At 46.2% G+C, this 24,242-nt stretch overlaps 1 protein-coding gene across 1 annotated transcript in view; it reads right to left on the reverse strand.

Moving 5' to 3' along the window:
- Positions 1 to 436: 436 nt before the first annotated feature.
- The window catches only part of SERAC1 (serine active site containing 1), a 56,320-nt gene continuing 32,514 nt past the window's right edge, over positions 437 to 24,242 (reverse strand). Inside the window, exons 6-16 of the mRNA XM_006868479.1 lie at positions 21,930 to 22,051; positions 20,543 to 20,671; positions 19,570 to 19,683; positions 17,837 to 17,999; positions 16,711 to 16,861; positions 14,802 to 14,943; positions 10,713 to 10,807; positions 7,943 to 8,040; positions 4,187 to 4,369; positions 2,979 to 3,122; positions 437 to 573 (exon numbers count right to left, since the gene is read on the reverse strand). Of these exons, the coding sequence (XP_006868541.1) occupies positions 437 to 573; positions 2,979 to 3,122; positions 4,187 to 4,369; positions 7,943 to 8,040; positions 10,713 to 10,807; positions 14,802 to 14,943; positions 16,711 to 16,861; positions 17,837 to 17,999; positions 19,570 to 19,683; positions 20,543 to 20,671; positions 21,930 to 22,051 (1,478 nt within the window). The remainder of the gene's footprint in view (positions 574 to 2,978; positions 3,123 to 4,186; positions 4,370 to 7,942; positions 8,041 to 10,712; positions 10,808 to 14,801; positions 14,944 to 16,710; positions 16,862 to 17,836; positions 18,000 to 19,569; positions 19,684 to 20,542; positions 20,672 to 21,929; positions 22,052 to 24,242) is intronic.

Below are 24,242 nucleotides of genomic sequence, written 5' to 3' on the forward strand. Positions count from 1 at the left end.
TGAACACATACGTGGACATGCTTGTAAGAATTTACGCACACGGACACCCAGAACTAAGCAGTCATTTCTGTTCTGGTCCCGTCTGTCCTCCACCGCACGCAGCTCTGAGCTGGGAGCCAGCCCCCAAGAAAGGGTTTTCTCCACCCACAGCAGCTCCCAGCCCTGCTAACGAGGTAGCACGAGGCAGCACGCACACTGCGACTACCCAGAGGTGCACCTGCAATCCGTTAAGGGGAAGGAAGCCAGCTCTTTCTACCCCCAGTGCGGCTTCCGTCGGCGATGGTATTTTCTGGTTGCTGCTCGGGGCTGTAGCAGATTCCAGACGACACTGATGCCGGAGTCATGGTGTTGGCACAGCTGAGGGTGCTTAGAAAGAGAAGGGGACACCGAGTTTCCAGCGTTGTGCTCACACATAAAAAGTGGAACAGGAAAACTGTCAGTTTTCAAGGTCTTTGGCTAGAGTTTCATGGATGAATTGTAAGGTACGTTGATACAAAAACGCATCCTTGGTCTTTGGCTTACAAATGTTTAAATGGTTAACATCCACAGGGATTAGATCTCCAATACCTAAATCTGAAGAAAACAAAATGTCAATAAAACCAAGGCAAAAATAAGAGTGCCCCCTCCACCAACTCCTGTCAATCTTTCAAAGAGCCAGGCGGGCACTTATAAATGTCGACTGGGTTGTGACAAGGGACACTTGTCAAAAAACGAATGGTTTGCACCCACCCACAGGTACCTCAGAAGAAAAGCCTGGTGACCTGCTTCTGAAAGGTCTAACAACCCTGGAAGCAGCTCAGCTCCATACACCGAGGGTTGCCAGGAGTCGGTATCACTTGAATGGCAACTAAAGCCAACAAGAGACTTTGAAAAGATAAAGGAATTTGAGGCCTGACTGGAGATGAGCTTCTCATTGCTGTTACATGCCTTAGAGTCGGTTGAGACTCACAGCGATCCTGTATGTGGTTTCTGAACCTTTCAATCTTCACGGGAGCAGCTAGTGGGCTCAAACCGCAGACCTTGTGGTTCACAGTCCGATGCTTATTGTTTGGAGCTATGTGACAAATGATGTAAGAATGGGCTCTCGTATGTATCATTACACGTTACGCTTTTCCTAAATTGTTCCTATGTGTCCTAAGGCAACAGCAGCACGGCTGGAGCCTGGCCGTCTTCAGACCCATCCACACCTTACCATCCACAGCCACCTTACCCAACACCTCTTTAAACCCGTTTACATTGTCGACTTAAGACAAACTCAGTGGTGCAGAGACTGAGGCCAATGTAACGTTTGGCCTGTTCTACACCCAACACCCTGAACACGCCACCCGGGGCGAAGGATTATTTAGTGCTTAACTCCTTGAGAGCCTTGGAAGAGTGTGTCATGTTCCAGTCTAGGAAAAGTCTGCCTCAACACAGGTGACCAGAGGTACCAGTGAGACCAGCTGGCTGAGGAAGGGGGGGTGGGACTGGGGGTTGTCGTCGTCATTGTTAAGAGCTGTCCAGTCAGGTTTCCAAGGTGTGACTGGTGAGTTTGAACCGCCAGCCTGCTGCATTATCCCACAGCGCCACACCAGGGCTCCAGGGCTGGGATGAGTTGCTGTAAAGGAAGACAAGGCCCTGGAGCTGGGCATGGAGGGGACAGCAGTTACAACAAGGCTCTGACAGGAACTTTGCTCTGGCTCCAGGCTTCCCGCATTGGTTGTTTCGTTAACAGCTGACAAATGTTCACTGAGCTCTTCAAGTTCTGCCACACAAGTAGTTCTGGGTTATACACGAGAACCATTTTTATTCGTGTTCCCCAGAGCCTGTAGGGGAGCTGGATCCGTTCTTCCTTAATTTCACTGCAGTACAAGTAAAGGCTCGAAGCTTCAATGATTTTAAAGTGGCACGTGCAGCTAGTGAAAGAGACTGTGATGAAGAATCTGTTGCGAGCAGGGGATGATAGCACCTCTGATCCTTTCGAAGTGAGGGCAGGCTTACATCACATTAAAGGGCAAGTAACCTCAGGCTTCTGGAGTCCTGGTGCGGCACTGCAGGATAAGTTCTGCATGGTCGCCGTTTCGAATCCAGAAGCCACTCCTCGGAAACCCTAATCAGGGTTATTCGGAGTCAAAATCGACTTCACTGCACTTAACAACAACCCACAACTTTGAGGGCTGTCAGTACTAAATAGTAAGTCCTTACGTGATGACGTATTACTTTGAGGTCAAACTTCTTTAAGTTGGGGTAACAAAGTATTGTCTTTTTAATTTATTGAGATATTATACAATGAGGTCCAGATGGAACCTAGTTTGTAGAATGAAGACACACCATGTCCCTGCTGCTAGGAGCTAAAAGGACAGAATTGACCCAGCCTCAGGGGTGACATCCAAGCTGAGAGGTCAGCCAGGTAGGAGAAGCATTCCAGGTGATAAGACGTTATTTGGGGAGGTGTCTCTGCTCCCCACAGACAGCACACAGGGAAAAGTCAAGATTCAGCTCCATCGTCAAAGAGGCCGAGGCAGCAGGGACTAGCCAGGCCCCTGAGCTCCAGGCTTAGGGAGAGATTGTGCTGAAACTCTAGCTTTCTCCATCGCAGTCTTTTCTGCTTGGCTCTTCCCCATGTTATGTTCCACTTACTTAAGCTTCCATGTCTCTGGCTAACTTTGGAAGAAGCAGGTTGGCACTTAATATCTAGTAAGTGAAAGGCCCCTTTCAATGTAGCTGATAGAAGGGTTTAGACTCATAACTGAAAACAAGAGTTGGCTGGTGAGTGCTAACTGAACAAGTCAATTAACCTCTGTCCTTTACTCAGTAACTTGAGGGGTGGGAGGGCTAAGGCCCAGGCTGCACATTAAATCTAGTGATTTAAAGGCTGAGAAGAACGAAACAAATCTGTCTCCTCAAACTGAGAAACTGGACATGAAAACGGACACTGGTGATTAACCACCAGGCACCACCAGCTGTGTGCTGACAGGCAACCCAAGAGAGATAAGTACCTGCTGATTCCACCGGCACCACGTGGAGTTTAATCATGCTGCCAATGTAGGTTGGTAGTGTTTCCACAAAATTCAGCACCTGGAAGTTTTTGTCTTTTGCAAACTCGAGGAAGTCGTCCTGGAGTGCTTTAAGTGCTGGAGAATCTGTAAAATCCGAAAGAAGCAACAGTGTGGCAAGCTCTGTCTGTCCACAGCGTCACAGAACGCATCACCTCTCACAAGTGTGAGAGGAAATGCAGGCTCTAAGTCAAGATGGTGGCTTGGGTCCATCGGACTGCTTCCTCTCAGGCAGCCATTAGGAATGAAAGCAATGAAAACCTGTAAGGAGAGGTGCCCGAGGAAGGGTGCCTCACATTCCTGCCAACAGGAAGTAAGACTTCACGGAAGTGCATCGGTGGGGCAAGCCTGCACCTCATGCCCCCGCAGCCCGCTCACAATCACAGAGGGCCGGTCCTTCCTTCTCCCACATCCTCACATATGGCAGGGCATAAGAAGCCCTCAATGGTGGAGAAAAGCACACAGCCTAAAGAGCCAGAGCTTAGCAAGCAGAAACCTGGCCACAGAGGAAGCAGAACTAAACAAAGAAATAAAGGAAGCTTTACAAACCCTCTATAGGGCCACTGTGAGACCGAATCAACTCGATGGTGGTCAGCTGAATTACTATTCGTGGAATAATTTGAAGAGAGAATACGTTTGCCAATGACAAGAGACTGGTATAAGTAAAGAGCTCTTGAAAATCATAATTTGACTGCAAAAGTAAATAAAATTCCAAAGAAGGTCTAGAAGATTAAGTCCAGGAACTCTCTATAAACAGAACAAGAGAAAATACCAGCAAAAAGACAATAACACACTAAGTCTTGGGCCAAAGGGTCTCAATTCTGAGGAACTGGAGTTCTAGAGAGAGCGAAAATGCTTCATAAACATAAGCCCAGTGTCTGTACTTAATAGATTACAAATCTCAAAAGCTCGTTTATAGCTTTAACAGCTGATGAGCTCCCAAACTCATAAAAGAAGGGGGGGAAAAAGCACTTGATTAGTTATTTGGAATACTTAACACCGTATACAAGGGTGCTTCAAACATATTGTGGGAAAATGCCATTATCCTTTCATTCCATTTTCCCACAATCCTCTTAAAGCTCCCTCACATAATGTGTCTTAATTTTAAGTCCCAATGGCCTTAAAATTGGCCAACAGAAGACAGGCATTACCCTTGCTGAGTTCTTTGACCTCCAAGGAAGGAAAGAGTAAATAGCGGTAGTTCACAGAATACTCAGCCAGGTGGGAGCCGTGGTGAGGGACGCTGTAGAAAATCACCCCCCTGGTGTTGCTGATGAGGGAACTCATGTCTGGTCTCCGGGAGGCTTCTACCAGCATCTTTTTCACAAGGAGACCTAGTGACACAGAAGAGAAACAAAACAGAAGTTATTTCCCTTCCTTCCATTGTCCTAAAAACAAACAAAAGAGGCAAAACAAGAAACACAGAGGTGAGGTGGGAGAAAAGAGGATCCAGACATCAGGATTAAACATGAGCCACTTAACTGACTGAAGTCCTGAGGAATGCTGGGGGCTGGATCTCCTTGTTTGAGCGATTGTGAAGAGGTGTAGGCCATGCTCAGAGCGCACAGACGGGAGCCAGTAAGAAAAGACCACCCACAAAAACTCCATACTTCCCTTCCTTGTCAGATGTGTCACAGGCTGGACTGGTTTACCTAGTGTCCTACTTTAAGGGACAACCTTCTGCTGAGGCAGAGAACACCAGCAAATACAAGCACGTCTAACATCCCAGAATAAGTTTTGTGCGCCCCTACTAGAGGCCTTTGCCATGGAATCTGTCTTGAAGAAATGTTGTGTACACACCCGATTAGCATAGCCTCTCCCAATCTAGCCACTTTCCAGAAATTCCCACCTAAAACCTTTAAACCCCAGCAAAGCCTCTATTCAGGGAGACGGGTTAGTGCTACCTAGAGCTCTGCCGGTCTCCTCTGGCCAGATCTTTCCCTCTCAATGAATCTTTCAGTCTTTTGCTTGAATAAGATCTGTCAAGCTGATCATCTTTGGTTAGCAAAGATAAGGACTCTCCGTTGAAGGGCTGACCACCTCCACATCCCAACAACAGCGATGCTCTTTAAAAACAATTCAAACAAGAATTGCCTATAGTACTATGAACTCGGCCCGAACATTCAGAGGGGTTTCAAAAAGTTTGGGGTGGTACAATGACAGACCCACAGAGCAATGGAACAAATTTGAGAAGCCGGAGGTAGATCCATCCACTTACAGTCATGTGACCTTTGACAAAGGGCTGAAGCACATTAGGGGGAAGAGCTCATCAGTTTTCCATGTGATGCTGGCAAAACTGGAAATCCATTTGCAGAGAAATGAAACGGGGCCCATACCTCACACCATATACAAAAATGAACTCAAGATGGATCAGCGGCCTAAATGCAAAACCTAGAATTAAAAAGAACATCAACGAACAAACAGCAGCCAACTTAGGAGCCCTGATACGTGGCATAAATATGCTACCAAACCTGAGAGAAAGTACACAGATAGCAGAAGAGAAACTCTCTGACAGCTACCACCTAAAGAGTAGACATTGCTGAGCATCAAAAGACCTCACCAGAAGGCAGCAGAAAAGGAGAACCCACAGACGGGGTTCAGACAAGTGACTCGTTTCTAAAATTTATTGAAAGCTTCGATACCTCAACCAGAAAAAGGCAAATATTCCAATTTAAAAATGGGCAGAGGACACGAACTGGCACTTCATCAAAGAAGGCATTCAGGTGTCTAAGAAATAATGAAGAAATGCTTAAAATCACAAGCTACTCGGTAGGTGTTGTCGAGTTGGTTCTGACTAATAGTGTCCCTGTATAGGGTTTCTGAGGAGTGTCTGGTGGGTTTGAACTGCTGACCTTGTGGTTGGCAGTCCAGTGTTTATCCTATAGCACCACACCAGATATGAAAAAAAATGTTCAAAATCATTAGTTATTAGATGCAAATCAAAACAATGAGATATCAGCTTACCTCAGCATTAATAACAAAGTTTAAAAAAACGCAATAAACACATGCGATTGAAGGTGTGAAGAGACTAGAACCCTTAAAAAACTGCGGTGGGACTGTAAAGTGATGCAATCACTGTGGAAACAGTACAGTGTCTCCTTTAGAAAGCAGGAAACTGAAATACTGTACGACCCAGCAATCCCTATACTTTATATAACCTAGAGAAATAAGAGCCACGACATCAAAAGATAGATGCACACCCATGTTCATCACAGCACTATTGACAATAACACAAAACAGTCTAAATGCCCATCACTGGAAGAATCGGTAAACAAACTGTGGCATCTATATACAAGGGAATACTACACCATGTTACAGAATAATGAAGCTGTGAAACACCTCACATCATGGATGAGGACAGAGGACATCATACTGAGTGAAATTAGTCCAACACAGAAGGACAAGCATTGTATGAGGTCAGTACTATAAAAAGTCAAGAAAAGGTTTTCACACTAAAACACTCGGTGGCTCTCAGGAGCCACCCAGGAGCAGGGTGGAGAGTAAGTCAAGGGCTAGAGGGTAGAGAGGGGTTCATTTGCGTGAAGGGGAAAGCAATATACTATACGAGGGAGACTGGCAGAAGAAGGATGAAGTCATAGGAAGACACGGGAAGAAGGCAAGACTGAAAGGCAAGAGAGGTAAATGCTCTTACAATGATCTATGTAGATGAATGGAGAGGCAGACAGGTAGGCTGAACAGGTGTGGGAGGGAGGCTGGGAGTATACCTACAAATGTAACTAGGTCTGACAGGGTATTTGTTGTTGTTGTTAAGTGCCGTCGAGTCGATTCCAACCCATAGCAACCCTGTATAGGGTTTCCAAGGAGCAGCTGGTGAGCTTGAACCACCGACCTTGCAGTTCAAACGGCTTTGCAGTCTGGCGCATTAACCCACAGAGCCACACCAGGACTCCACACCTGGTTATTTACCTGTGCTGCAACATATCCATTTTAAAAAAAGTTCTCCCTGGCACTTGGTTTGGATACAATGAAGAAGGACATTAACTTAGAGCCAAGTCATTAACTCTTGTTGAGGTAATGAGAGCTCCGGGCAGGATCAAGTTTGACAACCTTAGCACAAGTGATGGTGTGAAACTACATTTGCAGCTTTTACTTCGCTCTCAGAAACCTGTTGTTCTTCACATTAAACCATTTTCCAACATGGTAAAAAGAAAAAACAAAAAAAGTTTGTGAAAAATGTAGTGAAAGAAAAGGGAATTGCCCCTCGTATTAGCACTTGTCATAAAGGACTGGAAGCTGGTCCTCCGCCCTACCCCTGTGGCCACCAACGCCCACCTTGAGGACAGAGCTGAAACCCCAGCCGTACAGCTTGTCAGCCATGGAAAAGGTGCATATAGGGGAACGTCCCCAGGAAGACACCTGCTCCTCCTGCCCCACCGAGCGCCTAGCATGAGGTCTGACTGACAGTCCCAGGTGGTGACAGTGGAGCTCTGGCAACTTCCACCTCCACAAGCCGTTCAGGATAATGCAGGCTGGGGCTGGACAGTGAAGGAGGACTGGACAGGGAGAGAGCGGGAAGAAGCAGGAACCCTGACTGCTGAGCGAAAGTGAGGTCCTGGGGAGCAGACAGCAGACACAGGGTGGGAGTGGGCACTGGGAGAGCCCCGCCACCCCCAGAAAGCTGATGTGTTTTGCAGCTGGGTTCACAGAAGCCAGGAGCTACTGCTGACCTGCAGTCCTTATCATTGAGACAAAAGCATGAAGGTGTCAAACTGGTAGCTCCCTTCTAGAGAAGCAAAGAGCAGGAAGGAGAGCAGTGGTTTTAAAACTCCTAGTCACGGCCAGAAACATGAACTGGGAAAGAAAGCAAGTCATCATTTACCGACCTTGTGTGCACAGCTTACATTAATGTGTCCAAACACAGTCACTTCTGGCTGGCCGCCACTTACCCCCCATGCTGTGTGACACCCAGACCAGGGGCCTGTCCCCGACACCCGCCGCTCGGAGCTTCTGAAGGAGCTGGTTGCTTCTGAAGGCAATGGACTTCCTGAACAAAAGGAAAGAGCAGCTGTCACCTCTTCCCAGGGTATTGGACTAATGCTGCCCACGACTTCTGAGGCTGGAGCTCACCCCTACACCATGCCCACTAGCTGTTCATTGCCTCGCCAGCATTGTGGGAGCATCTAGTGTGTGTCTGGTGATTTTCCCCGGGGGAACCTGGAGCTCCAATCAACTACCTGACCATTCAGAGAAACTGAAAAAGATGGTCACTGAAGACTGTGTTTTGTGAGTTTACCTCCATGGGGTCAGTGGTCACTCCGATCAGTTTTACTTGTATTGACACTGCGAACACTGAACCCACATCACTGGGCTTATGATTTAGGAAGACTGGAAGGCTGTCCCTACTCAGAGCAACCCTGTATAGGGTTTCCAAGACTACTAGAATCAGACTTCAGACTGAAAGGAAATTTCAAAACATCTAGTCTGGTAGCTTCCAACTCTTCACAGCTGACCTCCTTCCAAACACAGACTTTTCAGAGCTTCTCTGCAGGAATGGGAGGGAGATGTGGGGTCCTTTGTTCACTTCCTCCAGCTTCTAGAAGGGGTCCACTCCAGGCCCAGACCAACTTATAATCTGCAGACAATGCTCCCCAGAGACACCCGTGGTTTGTTGCAGGTCAGACCGTGGGTCAAAGGGAGAGCTGGCCAGGGATCTCCCCTCTGTACACAACTAGCACATGTGACCATGTGTCTTAGCTCCCAAGTGCTGCTCTAACAGAAATTCCACGAGTGATGACCTTAACTGAAATCCAGGCTCACAGCGTGGGAGGCTAGAAGGGGAAAGGTCCTTGTCTCCTTTCAGCATCTGCAGGCCCAGCCGTCCTGGGAGCTAGCTCTCCATGGGTCTTGGCACCAATGCTTCTGTAGATCTAAGAGCTTCACAGTGCACGGACGGTTTGTTGACTCAAACTACATCCTAATCCTATAGATTGCATGTGGTCTCATTAACATCTAGAAGTGAGGGCTTACAGCACACAGCATAATCACATTGGGGGGGTGGGCGCTTTATAGCAGGTCTCATCATAGGGGATGGCTACATCCTACCTGCTACACCACTAGACTGCAGGGCCAGCCGAGCTGACACAAAGCCTGAGCAACCAGAGTGACCACTGGGCCTGTGGTGAGCAGCACCTTTTCCTCCTCTTCCTTTAGCGGCTTTCGGTGGAGCACAGAGCAGTCGGCACCACTTTTTGGTAGAAAAGGAGACTTCTTCTACTGTCTGTTCCCATTGTCAGTGTGCAGTTCAAAACTGACAAATATCTAAGCCCTGTAATATATCAGTGTCTTTATATGAAGGGGGCTTCAAAAAGTTCATGGGAAAATGGAATTAAAAGATAATGGGATTTTAGATATATATTTTTTATATGAGAGAATTTCAAATAGGTCGTAGAAAAAGGGAATTAAAAGATAATGGAACTGGGGGCGGGTTTGCAGGTTTGGTTGGTTGATGATGCATGGAGGGGATTGTAACCATGACAGTGAAATGATATACGATAGGATGAAGGTAAAACTAATGTTCTCCCATGTAAACTATCACCTAATTCACAATAAAACATTTTTATAAAAATGATAATGGAGTTTTTCTTTTCCTTCTAGAAAGCTAAGTTCATTTAGAAGGAAGAGAAAACCGGCAGGTTAATTTTTCTGAAGTAAATCTTGTCAGAAAATCCTTTTATCAAAAGATACAAGTCCCTCCTGGTTAGAGGATTAGGGTGGCCGTCCACCTCTCCCTCGCATGCCCCCGCCCCCCCACTTACCTTTGTTTGTTTTTAAAGGTTTTTATTGTGGATTGAGTGAAAGTTTACAGGACAGAGCATCAGTTTTACCTTCAACAAATCATACACCTTGTTTCTTTACGATGATTATAATCCCCTCCATGTACCATCAGTTAACAGTATTTCTCGCTATTCAAGTTAGCTTTAAAAAACAACAACAAAAACTCAGGCATATAAAATAATTTACACCTTCAAAGGGCACATTCTACAAATCTGCCTCCTGGCCACCATCTCTCAGTCCCTCTCTTTCCATGAATCTAGAGTGCTCAGCTGCTCGGTCTCTCCATGTCCCCATCTCTGTCTCCATCTCTGGTGTCGCTGCTTCTCTGGATAGGGTCCCCCCTATTCTGCTTGTGCATCCCTTGAGGATCTTAGGACCTGATGATCTTAGGGTCCTCTGTTTCTGGACTGTAAGATTAACCACTCCCTCGTTTTTGTTACAAAACTTCTACCTTTACAATTGTGACATTTGCAATTAGTCATGATAACAATTACTCACTATTGAATCATATCCCCGTCTCTTTTTACCAGACTCATCTAGACAAGATGAAAACTATTCAGTGGGGACTCTATCCCCCCACCCCCACTCTTAAACTCCCCTTTGAAACCTGGTAAGCCAGTCACTTCGTGCCTTTTATCACCCCCTCATTTTAGGTAGCCAATGTCTAAGTTGCTAAGATAGCATTGATACTTGATGTGAAGACTCCTTCCCTCGCTGTTGGTATTTAGAGTTACTACCCTCCATGAGTATAGCTCAAGATCATCAAATTGTACCAATTTACCCTCATTTCCTTTATCAAAAATTGTTTTTATTTACTCTTCCTGTAGTCGAGTTCTGATGATCAAGCCATTGATGTTAGATCACAGGGCCCCCCGCCCTTACCTTTCTGTGGGGCACCTTGCTCGCCAGTCACTGAGGCTGGTGTCGTACTCCACAGAGATGATGCGCAGGGCAGGACAGTCTCTCGCTAACCACGTCTAGGTAGAATGAAAGGTTCAAAAGAACACAGATGAGTTTCCATTGCCCATTACTCCCTAACAACTAAACTTCCTAACTAGAGGCCTCGTGCGATACTGACGCCTAATTAAAGTTGGTGCTGTTGTTAAGTCGTCTAGTGGGTTCTGACTCATAGCGACTCTGTATAGAGTTTCCAAGGAGTGGCTGGTGGGTTTGAACCTCCACCTAAGGTTCAAACTACCTTATGGTCCAGTGCTTATCCTACAGCACCACACCAGATTAATTTAACACTGGAATAAAGTTTAAAGGTGAATACAAAGACAATTTCAACATTTTCTTTTTATGTCCCCAATTGCAAAGTTGTATTAATGTCTACAGCATAAAGTCCATATAGATTACAAGAAATATTCTCAATTTTAATCTGCTACAGCCAAAAGGGAGTCCTGGTGTGGCGCTGTGGGTTAATGCGCCAGCCGGCAAAGCCGTTTAAACTGCAAGGTCGGCGGTTCAAGTTCACCAGCTGCTCCTCGGAAACCCTATATGGGTCGCTATGGGTCGGAATCGACTCAATGGCACTTAACAACAACAATAGAAAGCTATTGGCTAGGACTTGAGTCCTGTCATTAGATGCTGTTAAATCGGGGCCAACTCAGTGACCCCATGCACGACAAAACAAAACCCTGCCTGGTCCCACGCTGTCCTCGTCACCTTGTTATATTTGAGCCCATTGTTGGAGCCACTGTGTTCACATATCCTGTTGAAGCTCTTTCTCTTTTTTGTTTTACCAGGTATGAAGTCCTTTTCCAGGGACTTGTTCCTCCTGATAACATGTCTGAAGCATATGAAAAGAGGTCTTGGCATCTCCGCTTCTACAGAGCATCTATCTACGTGTACTTCTTCATGACAGCTTTGTTTGGTTTTGCTGGAAGTCCATGGGGTGTCAGTATTCTTCACCACCATGACATTCAAGGCATCGGTTCTTCTTCGCTGTCCAGTTTTCACATGCATACAAGGCTACTGAAGATAGCATGGCTTTGGTCAGGTGCACCTTAGTCCTCAAACTAACACCTTGGCTCTTTAACACTTTAAAGAGGTCTTATGCAGCACATTCGTCCAATGCAATAACCCACTGCTATCAAGTCAATTTGGAGTGTAGTGGTTACACATTGCGCTGTTAGCGCAAGGTCAGCAGTTCAAATCTACCACTCTGCAGGCCTCTGAAACCCTACACAGGGTCACTAGGAGTCAAAACCGATTTGATAACACACCAGCACCATCATCAGGAAATCAGCTTAGACACCTAGTCACTCTACAGAACAGTGTTTCTGAGGCTGTAAGTCTTTATGGGAGCAGACTGTCTCATCCTTCTTCTAAGGACAACTTCTAACAACTGTTCTCTCAGTAACCCAATGTTTAACCAACTGCACCACCAGGTCCTGCCCAATGCAATACATCATTTGATTTCTTGACTGCTGCTTCCATGGGCATTGACTAAGGAGCCAAAGTAAAAGGAAACTCTTGACAACTCAATCTTTTCTCCACTTACTGTCCAATTATGAAGGTTTTTGTTCTGTGTTGAGATATAATCTGTGAAGAGGACTTGAACCTTTGATCATCATCAGTACGTGTGTTAAGTCCTCTTCACTTTCAGCAAGCCAAGGTGGTGCCATCATATTGCAGGTGGTTAACGAGGCTTCCTCCAATGCCAGTGCTGCAGTCTTCTTTACTCCAACTTCTCAGATTATTTGCTCAGCATACACATGGAATAAATATGGTAAAAGGATACAACCCAGACACATAGCTTTCCTGATCTTAAACCACCCTTGTTCTGTTTTAATGGCGGCCTCTTGATCTGTGTACAGGCTTTGCATGAGCACAATTAAGTGTGCTGACATTCTCATTCCTCCCAACAGTGTCCATAATTACCTATGCTACACACAATCAGGAGTCCCGGTGTGGTGCCATGGGTTAATGCACTAGACTGCAAAGTTGGTTCGAATTGCAAGGTTGGTGTTGATGCTCCTTGGAAACCACCCTTATACAGGGTCACTATGGGTCAGAACCGACTCAACAGCACTTAACTACACACAATCAAGGAGCTCTGGTAGCATAGTAGTTACGAGTCGGGCTGCTAACCTCAAGGTCAGCAGTTTGAAACTACCAGTGGTTCCATGGGAGAAAAATGAGACTTTGTGTTCCTGTAAAGATTTACAGCCTTGGAAACCCTATGTAGGATCGCTGAGTTGGAACCAACTCCATGGCACACCACCACCACCACAGTCAAATGCCTTGCATAGTCAATAAAACACAGGGAAACATCTTTCTGATATTCTCTGTTTTCAGCCAAGATCCATTTGGCATAGGGAGTGATATCCTTCATTCCATATCCTCTGTGCATCCAGCTGGAATTTTTGGAAGTTACCTACTGATGAATTGCTGCATCCAGTTTTGAATTATCTTTAGTATGACTTTACTTGCACGTGACAGTAATGATACTGTTCGATAACAACTGCATCCTTTCTATGGAATGGGTATGGAGACGGGTTTGTTGTCTTCAACAGTTCTTGGTATAGACGAATGAGCACTTCTGGCATTGCATCCATCTGTTGAAACATCTCACTCTGTATTCCGTCAATTTCTGGATCCCTGTTTCTAGGCAATGCCTTCAGTGCAGCCTGGACTTCTTCCACCAATACCCTTGGTACTTGGCCATACGCTACCTCCTGAAATGGGAGAACGTCAACAGTTCCCTTTGGTTCAGTGACTCTGAGTAGTCCTTCCATCTTCGTTAGATGCGTCCTGTGTCATTCAATATTTTGCCCGTAGAACCCCTCAACTCAAGGCTTGCGTTTTTTCAGCTTGAGATATGCATAGCATGTTCTTCCCTTTTAATTGTGTAACTCCAGATCTTTGAACATTTTATTTTAATACTTTGTCTTCTTGAGCCACTCTTTAATAACCTCTGTTCTGCTCTTTCATTTAACTTCCTCCTTTTGCGTTAGTTTCTTTGGGCTCCCGAGTTGTCTGATAAGCGTGACAGTTCGGCCACTGTAACATCTCTGTTCAATGTGACCACAGGGAAAGCATAAGCAATTCATTCTACTTAAAAAAGACCTCGTGAATAATGAGTAAGGAGCAGTGGTTCAAACCCTGGAAAGAGTTCACACACATATAACTTAAAGCCCAAACCAAACCGTGTGCCAGCAAGTCACTTCTGAGCAAGGGGAACGGCCCCGTCCAGTTTCCAGAGGCTGTCATCTTTATGGATGTAGACTGCCACGTCTTTCTCCTGTGGAGCCGATGGTGGTTGGAACCAACGACCTTTCAGCCGAGTGACTGACCATTGGGCCACTGGAACTCCTCTCGCATGCATATGGGCATCAATTTTAAATGGCATTTAAATAAGTTCTATTCGATGAAAGTACGCCAAATGATTTTCTTTCAATATTCTTTGGAAAATGTCAAATGTAAGTGAAATGATTTCTTGAAAGTCTATTTTTATAATTATTGAAACCACAGAACATGTGATTACCTGTCATATGAGTATGGATTCTGTTGCTTGTGTACACTATTGTGGAGCTGACACCGACTCGCGGCGACCCCATGCGTTAAGAGTACAACTGTGCCGCCGTAGGGCTTTCAATGACTGTGACCCGGGGCTCCAGGCCTTATCTTCTGTGGCACCACCACTCAGTTCAAACTGCCGACCTCTACGTTAGCAGGCAGCGCAAACAGCCAATGACATCACTCAGGGTCCTCTCTGTTCCTCCTGTCATCACTTCTAAGAGTTTGCTCTAATGGGAGGGAAGTATCACTGGCCCTTCCATGCATCCCTCTACGCGTTATCTAGCAGAATGTGTTTAGACTACACCCTACCCAGGACTCACACGGCACAGAGCGAGCGGCAGGCTCAGCTGTTAATGTTGCATGCTGGGAAAGGAACACTGCACAGAAACCCCTCATGCTGGCAGTGTGGTGTGAGTGGGGCTGGCTCACAGCTGGCGGCTCCCTTACCTTGGGCCAGCACGTGGTATACCTGTCTTCGTCCTCAGAAGCCTTTTCCATCAGAACCTGCTCACAGTCCTGCTGGCGCCATGTTCTGAAGGCTGCTCCCATAAGGCCATGAATAAAAAGGACATCGGCTTTAATGGGCTGACTGAGAGGGGAGAGAGTTTCAAAGAGAAGCAGAATAAACACATTATTACTCTGGTAGGAATCTACACAGCACTCTCTGGGGCTGTTGCTTTAGTGGCTTTGGGCGACATCAAGTGAAACTTAATTCAGGCAGCATGTGAGCGCAGGGTCACCGGTGACCCTGACATGAGCGGTGACCAGGCCCCTGCTGCCCCACAGACCAGCCCTAAAGTGACAGGTGTCGAGGGTCCCCCCACAGTCAGACCAGCCCTAAAGTGAAGGGTGCCGAGGATCTCCCCACAGTGAGATCAGTCCTAAAGTGATGGGTGCCGAGGGTCCCCCCACAGTGAGACTAGCCCTAAAGTGAAGGGTGTCGAGGGACCCCCACAGTGAGATCAGCCCTAAAGTGATGGGTGCCGAGGGTCCCCCTCCAGTGGACACCACAGGAAGAGTCCGCATGTGGTGGAAGTACCTCAGAAATGAAAGGAGGACAGTTCTCCACAGAAGGTCACCATGAGTCAGAACTGACTCAATGGCAACAGACAGTGACCAACGCAGACGCAGAGTCAGGAGGCGTGGGGGGTGGGTATTTTTACAACTTTTGGCAGGGAAAATAAATGAAGTACTATCGGAAACACAGTAAATGATATTTTAAACAAAAGATTCGTTAGTACATTTAAACAATTGCAGATAGCATATTACTTACAAGCTACTTGTATTATACACAATTATACACAATTCTGTAACACACATGTAAGATGCCATCATAGTATTGTGTTATATACAACCTGGAATTAGCCAGATGGCCCAGTTTTCAAATTAAAAGGGGTTAAAAAAAAAGCTTTTGCTATTTTCTGAGGTATTTTTTTGAAGTGTCTGATTCAAGATTCAAGTACAAGGGAAGATGTGTGACTTTTTCCCCCGTGATCCTGGCTGTGTTTATTGGATGCAGTCACACAGCTGCCAACAGGGGGCTGGGAGGGCAGGGGACAAGGTGAAGCTGAAGAAGTGGCCCAAGTTAAGCTGATCACAACCCCCAGACCTGCATCAAGCTTTTCTGGGCCCTCAACTTGGGGCCCAGGCAGAACTCTTCAAGGCAATCTCTACAGCCCATAGCCATCATTAGCCCAGATCTATGGGACAAAGGCTTTGAGACAAGGAAGAAACACGCTTCAGAAAGTTCCACGTTAGTGAGCCCTGTGAGAGCCGGAACTCGAGGGGGTGGCCTTGTTTTTCCGGGTCTCACAAGGTTTCTGCCTTGGACAGGGTGTAGTCATGCCTCTTTTCTGTCAGGATTAGCAGAAATAATGGCCTTCTCCTTCGGTGACAGGCTTCTTACACAGATTTTACTGTCTAAGAGGTGACTACCAAGGCCTTCAGACACCCGCAGGTTAAGATAACCCCAACAGGGCAGTCAGATTACATGTTCCTATGGTGACCTGCCACTCTTCCTGGGTTATTCTGGACAGCTGGCTTCAGTTATGAAGGGACCGGACTTATCTACAATATACTTCAAAACCAAAAGGCAAAAGTCAATTTTGACTCACAGTGACCGTCCTGGACAGAGTCCAACTGCTCCCTACAGCTTCCAAGATGGCAACGAACACCAGGGGCAGACAGCACCATCCTTCTGGTGGTTGAACTACCAACCTGCAGTTAGCAGTCCAACACTGAGCCCCCTGTGCCACTGTGCTCCTTATAGGGTCACTCAGCATGTGTAAACGCTGCAGAAATCACAGGCAACGTCAGCCCCCCAGTCCTGAGCTGGAACTGCTGTCGAGCCTCGTACCTGGTGCGGAACTGGGGGTGCAGGACATACACGCCATCCTGGTACCGTTCTCGCACCGTCTCTCGGTCCAGATTGGCCAGCGTTCTGGCTGCATGTGAGGCCTCCATGATTTGCTGAGATTTCATTGCTTCTGCCATCAGAGAAACCCAGCCTGTGGGGGAGACAAGGGCACATCCCCTACTCACTGACATGACAGGCCTTAAGGCAAAGGGCAGTGAGAGAAAGAAAACCTCTAGTACATCAGCCAAGTGGAAAAGCTGGGTCACCCACTTCATTCCTCCCTGAAGACCTAGAGCCCCAAGGCACGAGTCCATGATGGCCCCCAAGCAGGGGCCCCTTAAGGAATCTCCAAGAAGGTACAAGGGGTAGGGCAGCTAGAGTGCTAGAAACAGAACTACCAGAATGCAATTAGAATGGTGACCAACATCACTGAACAATTTGTATAGAAACTGTGGAATGGGAACTTAATTTACTGTGTAAATTGGTAAAATTTTATTTTTAAAAAAGAGAGGGAGAAGAGGAAGGTACAAAGGGTTCAGTAACCATTTCCTTTAGGAACACCTCATAAAAATCGTAGTTACTAGAGATGACAAAAAAGTTACCCAAAATAAAGAAACGTCATGATAAGTGTTTAGCATGAATTCTAGGACTCGGTGGGTTAGCGGAGTCAGTTCACCTTTGTGGGGACTCATAGCAACAGCCCTGAACACATGCAAGGAGAGTCATCTTTACACACACACTCACACTCACACTCACACACACGGAAAGAGACTCTACGTGTCTGCTCTTTACAGTCACCTCTTGGGGCATTTCTGTTACTCAGATAGGCAGGAATTACCATGAGGTGGGGTTGCTCAGGGTCTCTATGTGGTCTTAGTGTCTCCCACCGTCTGCTCATTAGGAGCCAGAGGGGAAGTGGGCATGGCACAGAGGATCCCTGTTCGACCCAATCGTCTCAACAACTACCCTGACCAGTCTGTGAGCGGCTTCCAGACAAATGCTTCATCTGAGGTGGGGTCAGCCCCATGTCTCATCATCCCTTCTCCTGCCATCATACGTGCTCTCAGGACCCGCTAATGACACAGCTGTGAACTGTGAGGGGAGGTGGAAGCAGGAGCAGAGGTACCTGAGCTCACGATTGCAGGGTGAAGATGCTCGTTCAGCGCCATGTTCCCAATGACGCGCATGATGTTCCTCTTCACTTTCGGGCAGTCCCGGTACAGCTGGTAGAGCCTCTGAAGCAGCTGCAGGCCTCCATTTGCTTCAATTTTCTCACAGTGGGTGGGGATCTATCAGAACACATCAGCAAGAGTGCGCTTTGTACAGACTCTCAACACACCAGGTGACACGGCACGGCCACCCCAGACACACCAACCTCTGCTCTTGGCTTAACTGAGAGAGCCAGCCCTCCCTCAGTGGGAAGGGCTTTGAAATCTTTGTAATAATTCTAAGAAGGTATATCTCCTCAGGGCTTCTAAACTTTTAATTCTTAAAATTATTCTGCTTAGCTCTTGGGTCAGAGATAACCTGACAAAGTCACTGTAACAGACTTGATTCAACTTACAGGGATATTTTGATTTGGCTTGAAGCTACCTCAAGACAAGTCTGTCACCTTGAGGAATCAGCCACCAGGTCAGAGGAAATCAGCCCATGGGCTCATGCGGACGACCCCAGCCACTGACAGCCAACTCTGTGGCCCTCCCCATGGCGATCTAGGACAGGCAATGACCATGAGTATGGGGCTGGCCCAAAACTCCAGAGTTGGAAAGATTTACAAAGAGAAAGACCAGGTGAAAAGATAAGAAAAAGGAATCTGACCATGCAGAAAGAAAGAAAGCAAAGGTGCAATGTATATTACAGCCAGGTGACACAGTTGGCAACAAGTCCTGGTGTGGTGTTGTGGCCTTATGCACTGGATCGCAGGGTGGGTTTGAACCGTAAGATTGGTGGTTCAAACTCACCAGCCACTCCTAAGAAACCCTATACAAGGTCACTATGAGTCGGAACCAATGACTCAACAGCACTCAACAACAGCAACAACAATGCCACAGTAGGAGCCCCAGTGTGGCGCTATAGGATAAAGCACAGGACCCTGAGGTCTGTTTAAACCTCAAGGTCACAGGTTCAAAAGCAACAGCCACTCCTTGGAAACCCTATAGAAGGTCACTGTGAGCCGGCACTGACTCAACAGCACTCAACAATCAATTGTGAGAAAGGTGTCGTGATACAAGTCAGTTTCAGTCACTGGTGGACACTAGTGGTGGACTTCAGAGTGTGGTCAGCCAAGAGTTCCCCTTTTTCCTACCACGACACATCTTTGGCAGCTGTTTGTTTTCAAAGAAATTAACAACCTGGTAATAGTATGCATAAAAATGATCTGAGAAAGCAGAAGACACTGTAACTCAAATGTAAATGCCCTATTCTGAAGACAGGCAGTGTTCTTTACAGACAAGTTAAGGTTAAACCCATTTGAAAAACTCCTTAGCTATGGAATTCACGTATGATCGTTATCAATTCTAGCAATTAAACTGGGGAAACCAGAAACTTAAAAATCTGTTTCAGATTAAAATAGACGGACACTGATCATTTTCCTTGCATAAACCAACCAAAACCCCAAACACATAGCCAGCGAGATGATTCCAACAGGATAAAACAGAACCACCCACAGGATTTCTGAGACTCCGAGTCTACCCCAGCTTTCTTCCCCAAAGTGGCGGGTCAGTCTGCACTGCTGACCTTTCCGTCAGCAGCCTCAACATTGAACCCACTGCACTGCCAGGGCAACTTCTTGCATAAACCACCCTGGATGATTTACCGATGCAGTCATAGAAATCAACTCCCTTTAGAAAAGTTCATTACCTCAGAATGCTTTACTATCGCTTCTAAACAGAATGTTTCTATTGTCGCTGAAGGGGCTTTCCCAAAGCTTTCAGCATAAGGAAGTCCATTTCCTCCAAAGCACCACAAGCCACCCTGAAATGAAGAGAATGAGAAATTTTACTGAAAAAAATGATCACTATCTTTTGACAAAAAAAATCTCAGTGTAACATACAGTATTATTGCTGTTCGGCGCCACCAAGTCAGCTCCGACTCAGAGCCACTCTGTATAGGGTTTCAAAAGAATGGCTGGTGGGTCTGAACCACTGAGTTTACGGTTAGAAGTCCAGTGCTTATCCTACAGTAGCCTCACACCAGGACTCCACCACGTATTAGAACGGAGTCATTAAAGTTGTTGTTGCCGTTAGGTACTACCAAGTCAGTTCTGGACTCAGCAACCTTGTTTAGGGGTTCCAAGGAGTGGCTGCTGGGTTTGAACTACCGACCTCAAGGTTCAAACTGACCTTAGAGTCCAGTGTATTATCTCGCAGCCCACGCTAGGACTCCATAATTAATATGTAGGACTCTAATATTTTGGCCACCGCTCATCTGTCAGTTGTACTGTGACGGCATGTGTGTTGCTATGGTGTTGGAATCTGGGCCTCCTGTGTCTCAGCTATCACCATGGTTACCCACAGTGGACAGCTTTCAGGGGAAATGCCAAACTCAGACAAACAAGCAAGGTCTGGCAATCCACTTCTGAAAATCAGGCCATCAAAACCTTAGAGATCACCAGAGGACACTGTGTTTAGTGAAGCCTCAGAGAAGCACAGAAGTCACAGAGATCCTGAGCTGACACAGGACCAGGCACCATTTCATTTCGTGCACGGACGGCCACCAAGACTCAGAGCTGACTCTGCAGCAGCTAATGAGGACCACAAAATACTCTGGAAACAGGTACTTGTCTTAGGAGGAGTACGCAATCACAAACACCCGAGAGACTGAGTGAACTTACCTTCTGAGCGGCCAGACTCTGACTGGTTTCACTCAGGGCCAAAGCTGTAAAATACTGGACACATTCGTCCACTTCTGTTTGCGGCAGAGAGGTCAGCAGGTGCCTGAGCTCTTCTTCAAAGGAGGAGTCCTGCAGGAGAGGAAGAGGGCCCAGAGAACTAAGCCAGGAGGAAGGCCGTCAGAGAAGTTAGTGGAATTTTATAATTTCATGCCTACTGCCTGGATCTGCATAACTAAAGGGATACCACCACTCAGCTGTCAGCCTGTGGTACGGGGGCGGCTGGTGTGGTTCTATGATGTCCGAAACTGTGCCATTTCAACCGTCTGTAGGGTCACCCACGGTGGAACTTCCAAACTGAGGCAGATTAGAAGGACCTGCTGATCTCTTCCTGAAAACTAGTCAATAAAACCTCACAGGTCACTTATATCCCGTTAGTGCTGGAATACACTCAAATATACCATGGCCACCAACAGTGGACTCCAGCAAACAACCAAGGACTTCGAAGATGAAGCGAGACCCAGCATCGTTTGCTCTGTTGCACAAGGGGCCGCCATGGGTAAGTGTCAACTGAAGGGCAACTAGTGACAACAACAAACCAAAGCTTTTTAATCTAGAACTCATTTCTATCTCACTTTCTCTAATCGTTTATACACGTACCTAGTATAGACATTTTTCTATTTTTTAAAAGCAGGTCGCTACGTAGGAGTTTTCTGATTTCCACTCCCCGGTCTCCCAAGGGTGCTCAGGCAGCAATGCAAACAGCAGTGGTTCTCAACCCAGGAGGCCTCCAGCAGTGGATGGAGACCTTCTGGTGGTTACCAGTGGGTGCTAACAGTGTTCAGCAAGAGGCCAGAGAGGCTAACACTCTCCAATGCATCGAACAGCTCCCAGAACAAAGAATGATTTGGTATTGAGACTGAGAAACCCTGATTTATAGTAGCCTGAAAGCAAGTTATCAGTCTGCAGATGTTGATGTTGATGTGCTGTACCCACCACAGCCACCCAGTGGATCCCGCATCACGGTGAATGGACAAGACAGAGGAGAACTCTCCTTCCACAGCATTTACAAGACTGTAAATCTGTAGGAAGCAGACTAGCACAGCTTTCTCCTGCAGCATGGCTGTGGGTTGGAACCATCACCCAGCATTTAACCCGCTGCACCACCAGGGTTCCGCCTACAGTTTACATCGACACCCAATCCCCAAAGGAGAAAAATAATACCAGAACAGAGTCCCCAAGGGAATCCAGAGAGCTCTGCATGAAAATTAGCATTCCCGTGAGAAACGGAGCCAGCAGTTACTTTTGAAAGTTTCGTTAGCACGCAAAGTGAAGAGGATCAGTGTCTATGAAACTCTTTTTCCCACTCTGGATTATTTTATTTACTTACCTCTTTTAAAGATGGCAAAGGAGGTGGTGGGAGAAAAAAGCGAAGATCACTCTCTTTGCTTCTTGCCAAACCAACCAGAGTTCTCAGATCGCAGGCTTGTGCAATTATCCTGTACTGGTAATCTATCGTGAAAGCATATTTAACACCTAGATTAGAGCTCATCGCTCTTGCAACGACTGAATGAGTAAACTCTGTGGGAGCACTCTGTTTTAAACTCCTATACAAGTCTGTAGTTCAGAACTTCACACATTGTTTCCCAACAGCATTTACAAAAGACCTCAGAGCTAAACTCCAAAATGTCCATGACCAACTTCACAGGGCTCCAAATACACCTGGGTACCAGATTACAAGCGCTGTAACCTTTATACAAAAATATGCGTAAGATAAGGCCAACTTCTCTAACATCTTTTTCAATTGTCCCAGTTTTTAGGTGCTTGGGTGACTGTTGCCAACAGCTGAATGAAGCTGTACTTGGTGACTGTTGTCATGGCAGCACTGTGTTTTCACAGCCCATGAAAACCATGACTGTTTCCTGTCAGTTTCCAGAAGCCAGTATTGTGTTTCTATCTCACCATTTAAACATTATGTTCTTTATGGACCAAGCTCTAATTCCATATCATAGCAATAAGCACTCAGATGAACGTTCTTTTCAATTATGAGGTTCTTAACCTGGGTCAGCACTTGTGGGTCAAAAGGGGACCTGGCTTAGAATCTACGGGCCAGGGTCCTCCCCTGCATGTTCTGATATGGTGAGCCTGGAACTGAGTCCAGGAATTCGGGATCTAAGAATGGTTTGGATTCTAAGCCTCCACTAAACAAGCTTCTACTTGTACTATCAATGATTAGAATTGTAGCCACTCATTGCGTAGTGGATAAGAATGGCAGCTATAATTGGACAGGCACTTGAACAGTCTGGGATCTTATTCTGTGATTTAAGTTTTGGTTAGAACCTGGTTCTTTGTTCTTTGTTAACCACAACATTGCACACATGCTCACACTTTCAATAAATTGTAGTTTGGGTGAAAGTTCGGAGAGCCTCTTAATTTTTTCCCCACAGCAATCTAGTCCCATTTTGTTGGGTGACACTGGCTACAATCCCCTCAGGGTACCAGTGCTCTTCCACTCCCTCCCTGGGTGTCCGCTGCCCTTCTGGTCTGTGCACTTGATTGTACTGAGGAGTACGTTCATATTCTCTTCATAGGTCTACTGGTTGGCTGGAAGTGGATCTCTGGGAGTTGGCTCAGCTCCAGGTTTGAGGGGTGTGTTAGAGCCATAGTCTAGAGAGTCCCAGCAGTCTTTACCAGACCACTAAGTCTGGTCAGTTACACGTGTGTTAAATTTTCTTCCACATTTTTTCTCCGTCTCTGTTCAGGGATTTCTGTTGCGATCCTGAGCTGGATGTGGTAGTCATCGGACACCATCTAGTTCTTTTGATCTCGGGTAGCAAAGGCTGTGGTTCAAACGGTCCATTAGTTCTTTAGGCTAATTTGGTAATCCATTTTTACAAGAGAGCTCTACAACAAAATATAGTCTGGTCCTTGTATGTGAAAGGGTTTCACAAAGTTCATGGGGAAATCGAATAAAAGAAGAATGGAATTTCTCCACGGACTTTTTGAAGCTCCCTTGTACTAATCAGAGCCCTAGCTCGTGTCCATTCCCTACAAAAACCAAGTGACTTTTAAAGACAATGAAATATTTTAAATATTAAAAAAAAAAAAAAGGAAATCACACACAAATCAGGTGCACTTTTGACTAATGATTACTATTAGACTGTCAAAGTGATGGTAAATAGAATTGTAAGGTGCTGTTAAGCATTGAAATCGTTTTCTCTGAAAATGAGATGAACGAATTGCAAGTACAACATTAATTACTAACAGTGAGAATCAAGAGTTTAGCTCAAGGAAATACACAATGCAATCAAACTGGCTTTGGTGGAAAGTTACACAAATCCACAAAGCTCTTTTTGAGATTTTCTTACCAGATACATCCGGCTCCAAGCCTGTGGTTTTACTTTATCACTAACACTTCTTTTGTAAATTTTTGAAAAACGTTTTTCTTATATATTAAGATTATACAACTTTTTTCTTTCTCTAAGCTCCCAGTCTGTTTTCTTTCATACAAGGAATCAGAGCTGGCTGGTACTGGGTTCATGCACATGAGCATCAGGTGAGTATCAGGCAGGTGTCAGGGGAACAGGAGGGTGCAGGTGGGCGTCAGATGAGTATCAGGCAGGTGTTGGAGGTAACAGGAGGGTGCAGGTGGGCGTCAGGTGAGTATCAGGCAGGTGTTGGAGGTAACAGGAGGGTGCAGGTG

The sequence above is a fragment of the Chrysochloris asiatica genome, unplaced genomic scaffold (assembly GCF_000296735.1).
Source record: "Chrysochloris asiatica unplaced genomic scaffold, ChrAsi1.0 scaffold00117, whole genome shotgun sequence".
In the NCBI taxonomy this organism is placed as follows: Eukaryota; Metazoa; Chordata; class Mammalia; order Afrosoricida; family Chrysochloridae; genus Chrysochloris; species Chrysochloris asiatica.